Here is a 6,117-nt window from a genome sequence, read left to right on the forward strand (position 1 = left end):
ACAATCTATTAGATAATTCATCCATCTTGAGTAAACACTCTGTGGCGAATGATTACGGGGATATCGACATTGCAACGACACCAGCTGACTATTTACTGGATCCTCAAGAGCTCAAGGAAGAAAAGAGTGTACTGCTTGCTACAGGAAGCGCAGATCCATATGCATATCTTTATAACGTTGGAGAAGTAAGGTTCAAAATACCCCTTTGACGAACCAAAAGTACTCATTGATTATTACAGGATAGCGCAGAGTTGATGCAGCGATTAGAAGGCCACACAGATCGAGTGTATGCAGTCAATTTTCATCCTACTGAACCTATCCTTGCCAGTTGCTCGGCTGATTTTACGGTCAAAGTATGGGGGCCTAGCTTAAACAGAGGCAAAAAGAAGACGATCAACTAAAGGCTATTATTCCTTATTTTAATAAATGTTGTATATATATATATATATTGTTGTTATCACGCTGGAAAAAAAGAAAAGAAAAGAGGGTTTAGAACAGAACATATAAGAAAGATGATTGTTTACCTAGCCACATCAAGAAAATCAGCAAAATCTTGAAAGCTTTAATGAGCTACTACGAATTCCAATCAACAACACTGTTGCCATGTAGGTTGCAGGTTTCTCAGCTTTCATCAAGTCCCACTTGCTTTTTTTACCCCTTCCCACAACAAGAAAAGAGAAACTGTCGAAAACAAACATGGTTGGCTAAAGGTTTTGTTTATTTAGTCAATATTTATTCAAAAGAAATGGTTGACTTCAAAAGCTCTTTGTATTTCATAAAAAGAGACGAGTTCACGGAGCACTCACAAAACATGTAAGTCTTTTACGGACAGCTCTAAAGATAACTACCTGTTTACTATCGTCGCTCACGACTACACCACGAACAAAGGTCTACCTGTTTGTTTTTTCATTACTGATATGGAAACCATTCCTGCTTAGCGTCAGTGGTTAACCTGGGTAAAGACCAACTTCTCCTTGAACGTGAAGCGAATTATGATAGATTGTAGTTCTGCTGAGACAGCTGCAATTAGAGACGTCTTTGAAGGCTCTGTTCAAATTTTCTTGTGTCATTGGCATATCTGGCGTGCATGGGGCAGCAAGCTTAAGGCTGTAGCAAGTATTTTCATATAAAATTCTTTATTTTAAATGTTCGTGCTAATAATTTTATATGATGTCAGGTTAAAGGGCCTAAGCATACTCATGGCAGTCAACCCAAACGCAAAAGTATTCGTGCTTGTCTTGGTTTGTTGATGGGTGCCTGTTCTGAAGAAGAATTTCTTAGTATATTTATCTTTTGAAACTCGCTTCAAAGACGAAGAGCAATTCTTTGCTTATTTTAGAACAAGATGGTTGGTCAAAAAGGAGCTTTTCTGTAAAGCCTGGCGACCAAGTGCCTCTTTCCATACCAACAACTTGATTGAATCATATCACAATCAATTGAAAACATTCTACCTTGGTCGCACTCGACACAGTCGCTGCGACTTTTTGATTAATACCTTGCAAGAGACATTGATGATCGGCTATCGTCAGGAGACTTTAAAATGTTTGTACGGTTTTCAAACTGTTAAATTAAGCCCAAATGATATGAAGAAGAAAAGATTGGCATATGCTCTTGACGAAGGCACTGCTACAAGTATGGTTCAGCGCTCTGAAGATGACGATGATATGTATGATTGTAAATCATTCGCTGACGATTACATTTGGTACGAAATCGAATTAAAAAATGGCCGCCTCTTCCCTCTTCTATTGTAACTGCCCTGGTAATTCAAAACTTTATAAGCATATCTTCTTAGTTAACAGAGTGGCTGATGTTCCATATACTCTTCGTTCTGGTATTGCTGTTGATACCAATACTGTTAGCCTCAGTCATGAAGAACTTGCCGTAACTGGTACAAATTTCACAGATACTATTAATGACTCTACTTCTGGTAAGATATCTGTCAAGAATTGGCAGATTCAATTGATAAGTTTGAGAATTTATACATAAGCGATCTTAGAAGAAAGAAGTTGATGTATAGTTTACGACGCGATAAATTGGAAGTTATTAACCATGCCGCCAAAACATCATGTTATATGATGAAAGAAGCTGCCGTTATTCCTCAAACATTTCCTGAACGTCAAAGCTAAGTATATTTTTTTATTAGCATCGTACTATCTTTTTACTTTTCCTATATATATATTATTATCTCATATTTTTAAATAAACAATAACCCAATATTTCTCTTGGAAAAAAAAAAAAGAAGGCAAATGAATCAACGTCTTTTCACTGTCTTGGTTATTCATATTGCAGTAATATTTATTCCGACAGGACTGCTTTTGGACAGGGTGATTTAAGGTTGTTCTAAAACTCTTGTGCCTGAGTTCCAATGACTCAACTTAAATGGTCACGAGTTGCCTTTTTTCCATTAAACTAGAAATTCCTGCTGTGCAACTTGCAGGTCGTTTTCTTCTTTTTCTAAAAAAGAAAATGTCGTCGAAACGACTAAGCCTTGGCACACACTTTCTTAGCAGCAAAAAGAAGGAAGATTTGACTGAATTGTTTCAAAGTTTTGATAAAGATAACGATGGAAAAATATCCTGCCAGGAATTTAATGAATTACTGCATTCAGCTGGCCTTGATAACACAGCAGCAGCTACCATAATGGTAATTAAAACAATGATTCATGACTATATACTTATATATAGCTTTTAGGTCAAAGAAGTCAGCAATGATAATTACTTGGATTTTGAAGGATTCGCCAAACTTATGCGACCTACACTATCCGATCCACATAGAATGACAAAAAAACAACAAGAGCTAAAAGAGGCATTTGATGCATTTGATAAAGATGGAGACGGGACTATCAATCAAGTTGAATTACAAGCAATGATGGAAAAGTTGGGAGATAAGATTAGCTTAGAAGAAGCTAAATTACTGATAGATGAGGTCGACTTAGATAAAGATGGAGCAGTCAATTTTAATGAATTTTCAGTCATGATGGGTGTACCTGTGAATAAGGATATTAAAATAAGTAGGCCTCAATGTCCTCATCAACACCATAGGTTCTCTATTAGAAAGTTCTTTTGTACTCATAAATAAAAAGCAGCTCAGCAAATGAACCTGGTTACACGTGTCAATCAAGCAATTTATACATATAAAAGCTTTCTATCTCTCTTCTCACTTTTTCTTTCTTCCTTGTTTATAATCAATTTACATGTTTACAGACTATTACAAAATACTTGGACTATCAGAACAAGAGCTGGATACTTTACATGAAGGTAACGATAAACTGGCTGACAGATAGATGGCTAATACTATTATATTAGTGTTCCGAATTTATGCGCAGAGCACACAATACATAAACATTCAACAGTTACAACATATTTTGACGGAGATTGATATCTCAGTGTCGATTGAATCAATAAGAAAGACGATTGATCTCAATAAGGATAACAAGATTGATTTCTATGAATTTGTTATCGCCATGTCTTACTTTATACCATCCAACCGAATAGAAAAAGATGATAGAGATATGCTGTCATGTTTTCTCTATTTTGATAAAGATCACGATGGACGTATCAGTCAATCAGAATTGGAAAGTGTCATGAAAATGCTGGATGCACAGCTTAGTCCAGAGGAGATAAAAGAAATGATCAAGTTGGCTGATGTCAACAAAGATGGTTTTGTAGACTTTGAAGAATTCAGACTATTGGTTGCTTCCAATTGAATCTCTTTCTCTTATATGTAAATAATAAAATATTCATTTAGAAGAACAAAGAATATAATATGAAAAAGCCTATACTAATGTGACAGATATCATTCACAAAGAAATCAGTCTATGGCATTTGATATTAAAGATATGATAACTTCTTTTTGATTCATGTAGCCGATTACACAGCATTCATTATTTAACACAGACTACGTTATCGATATATAACTGGCATTCCCATTTAAGGCGCTACTAATGACGTATTAACAGGTTAGCCCTGGTGGGAATACAAAAATGGCAATAAAGCCATACTCATACACGATGAGTATGCAATTTTATGGAAAGATAAATACACTGGACGCCATGAACAGAGAGTATGCTGCCAAAGCTACCAAGCAAGAAAATAAAAGCAACTGATGATTATACAAATGCCACATTACTGAAGATAATGAATAATCCTTTAAGCATGTGTAATAGATATGCTTAATGGCGTATCTAGTGATGTATTATAGTACAGTCAAAATTAAGCATGACTCTAGCTTCCTTCGTAATATACATGATATCTTTATTCTGGTTATACACTCTTTCCGGAAAGTAAATTCGCCTGTGATCGAAAATAAATGCACCCAATGGCGAGAACAAAATTCATGCTGTACGAAATGTAAATTCATCGTCGTCAAGAATATTTTCGTAGTATCAGCCTTGACATCCATGGATATACTGTATTTCCAAATTGAGATGTCGTATTGAAACCATTGTAATGTTATCAGAGTAATAACAAATATAAAAAGAATATGACTCACTATCCCATTTGACAGTAATACTAACAGGTGGGCTGTCTTGGAGTTGAAATTAACTTAATATTAGAAATAGCCCTCTTTAGTCTCTTTGCAAAAGTTTAAATTCTTTATTAGGTTTTTCCACGAAACCAGAAGAACATGTAGTCATATTTGGCAGTGCATATTATTGAATGGTCACGAAGCAGATTGCTCCTATTTCCTTTTTTTTTTTTTTTTTGTTTAAATAATCCTGGGTAGTTATCGCTACTCTCCACAAAATGCACCTTGGTGGTAAGTAAAACTAGCATTAGGATATATGCCCTAATATTAACATACTTTTTCTCTCTTTTGACATGATGTCGTTTTATTCAAACACATTTTTTTTGTCGTCTTTTTACGTAAATAGTTCTTTTATTTTACGACAATATTTTATAAAATTAACGTCAATAATTAATAAAAATACAGTATATTTATATATGTCATGCGCAATTATTGGCTCTACTGCTAATAGTAGTCATCCATTCTCATTATTCTTCCGTATCTGATCTTTCTCAGCAGAAATTGAATGGTACAAATGCATCAATGACAAAGTATAGGTGACACATGCAGTGCTTCCGCATCCACGTAAATACCCAACGAAAACCACTGCTTTTGTGACAGTTTTTTCTTTTATACTATGTGTTCCTTTTTCGAACTATTTCATTTCTCCTCAATAATCCAAGTTGTTAGTCACCGACATCTTTTTCCTTTAAAACAAATATTAATACAATAAACATAATATTGCTTCTTATTTTATAGCTATACTATTCTCTCTATTTCTATCTTTTTAAAAATGAACTTTTCAACTGAAATTAACATTGCTGCTAACAGTCCTGCACCTGAGCTTCAAGCTACGGGTATCGCTCAGTACAAGCAAGTTATTGAGAGCCACATAATTAAGTAGGCGTCAAGTGGATAATTAGGAAGACAACCAGAAATGACATCATGGATCAAAAGTTGGATAGAGCTAGAGGTAGACCACGTGCAGACTATCTTTAGAGAAGTCTGTATGAATGCCATCGCGCTGGAAGCAAGCGACACGCTATGGTCGTTCAAAGAACCTTGCAAAAAAAAAAAAAAAAAAAAAAAAAAAAAAAAAGCAAGAAGATCGGATGCAGGGCTCGTTTGATAGCAACTTGCTATTTCAGCAATCCTGAGGAAGTGGTTATCACGATGGATGGTATCCACTGCCATGTACTCAGCTCTGCAGAGGATCTTCAGTAAGTGTGCCTTCTCATTTAATATCGTTCTCACCTTTATTTTAGGATTCAAAAATTACCTAGGAATTCCATCCATGATGTTGCAACCATTAGCGAAACAGAATTATAGAGTACATACTTCGATCCTCTTTTATCATGTGTTGTTGCAGATGCAGAACGGTCGGTATTATTGAGGTGGCTGGATAAAACCGTTAATTCAAGCATTGCCTTGCGACCAGATACTGACATCTCGATTATTGATCAGCTGCAATTTGGAGAAACTCTTGATCATGGCGAGGTGAAGATTGCAGAGCTGACTTGTAATAAGGCAGCTTTATGTATTGACTTGGCAAAAATCGCTTGTTTTAGCAAGGAGGACAGTGATTGCCATCTCCTTGAGCCTGCAATAGCA

The 6,117-nt window shown here is 35.5% G+C and overlaps 3 protein-coding genes across 3 annotated transcripts; all 3 read left to right on the plus strand.

Moving 5' to 3' along the window:
* The first annotated feature begins 14 nt into the window (after positions 1 to 14).
* RHIMIDRAFT_291064 (uncharacterized protein) lies at positions 15 to 2,297 on the plus strand. The gene is made up of 7 exons (XM_023613781.1): positions 15 to 185; positions 240 to 353; positions 939 to 1,116; positions 1,185 to 1,280; positions 1,312 to 1,747; positions 1,800 to 1,888; positions 1,945 to 2,297. The coding sequence occupies exons 2-7, from the start codon at positions 255 to 257 to the stop codon at positions 2,124 to 2,126; spliced, it is 1,080 nt and encodes a 359-aa protein (XP_023467008.1). The 5' UTR covers positions 15 to 185; positions 240 to 254; the 3' UTR covers positions 2,127 to 2,297.
* Positions 2,298 to 2,745: 448 nt separating this feature from the next.
* On the plus strand, positions 2,746 to 3,706 carry RHIMIDRAFT_201468 (calmodulin-like protein 1; the record flags this gene model as incomplete). The annotated part of the gene is made up of 2 exons (XM_023606547.1): positions 2,746 to 3,010; positions 3,501 to 3,706. The coding sequence occupies 2 exons, from the start codon at positions 2,746 to 2,748 to the stop codon at positions 3,704 to 3,706; spliced, it is 471 nt and encodes a 156-aa protein (XP_023467009.1).
* Positions 3,707 to 5,299: 1,593 nt separating this feature from the next.
* Positions 5,300 to 5,835, plus strand: RHIMIDRAFT_236379 (uncharacterized protein; the record flags this gene model as incomplete). Its single annotated transcript, XM_023608540.1, has 3 exons — positions 5,300 to 5,373; positions 5,655 to 5,726; positions 5,772 to 5,835. The coding sequence occupies 3 exons, from the start codon at positions 5,300 to 5,302 to the stop codon at positions 5,833 to 5,835; spliced, it is 210 nt and encodes a 69-aa protein (XP_023467010.1).
* Between the last annotated feature and the right edge of the window lie 282 nt (positions 5,836 to 6,117).

This window comes from Rhizopus microsporus (assembly GCF_002708625.1).
Source record: "Rhizopus microsporus ATCC 52813 unplaced genomic scaffold scaffold_6, whole genome shotgun sequence".
Lineage (NCBI taxonomy): Eukaryota > Fungi > Mucoromycota > Mucoromycetes > Mucorales > Rhizopodaceae > Rhizopus > Rhizopus microsporus.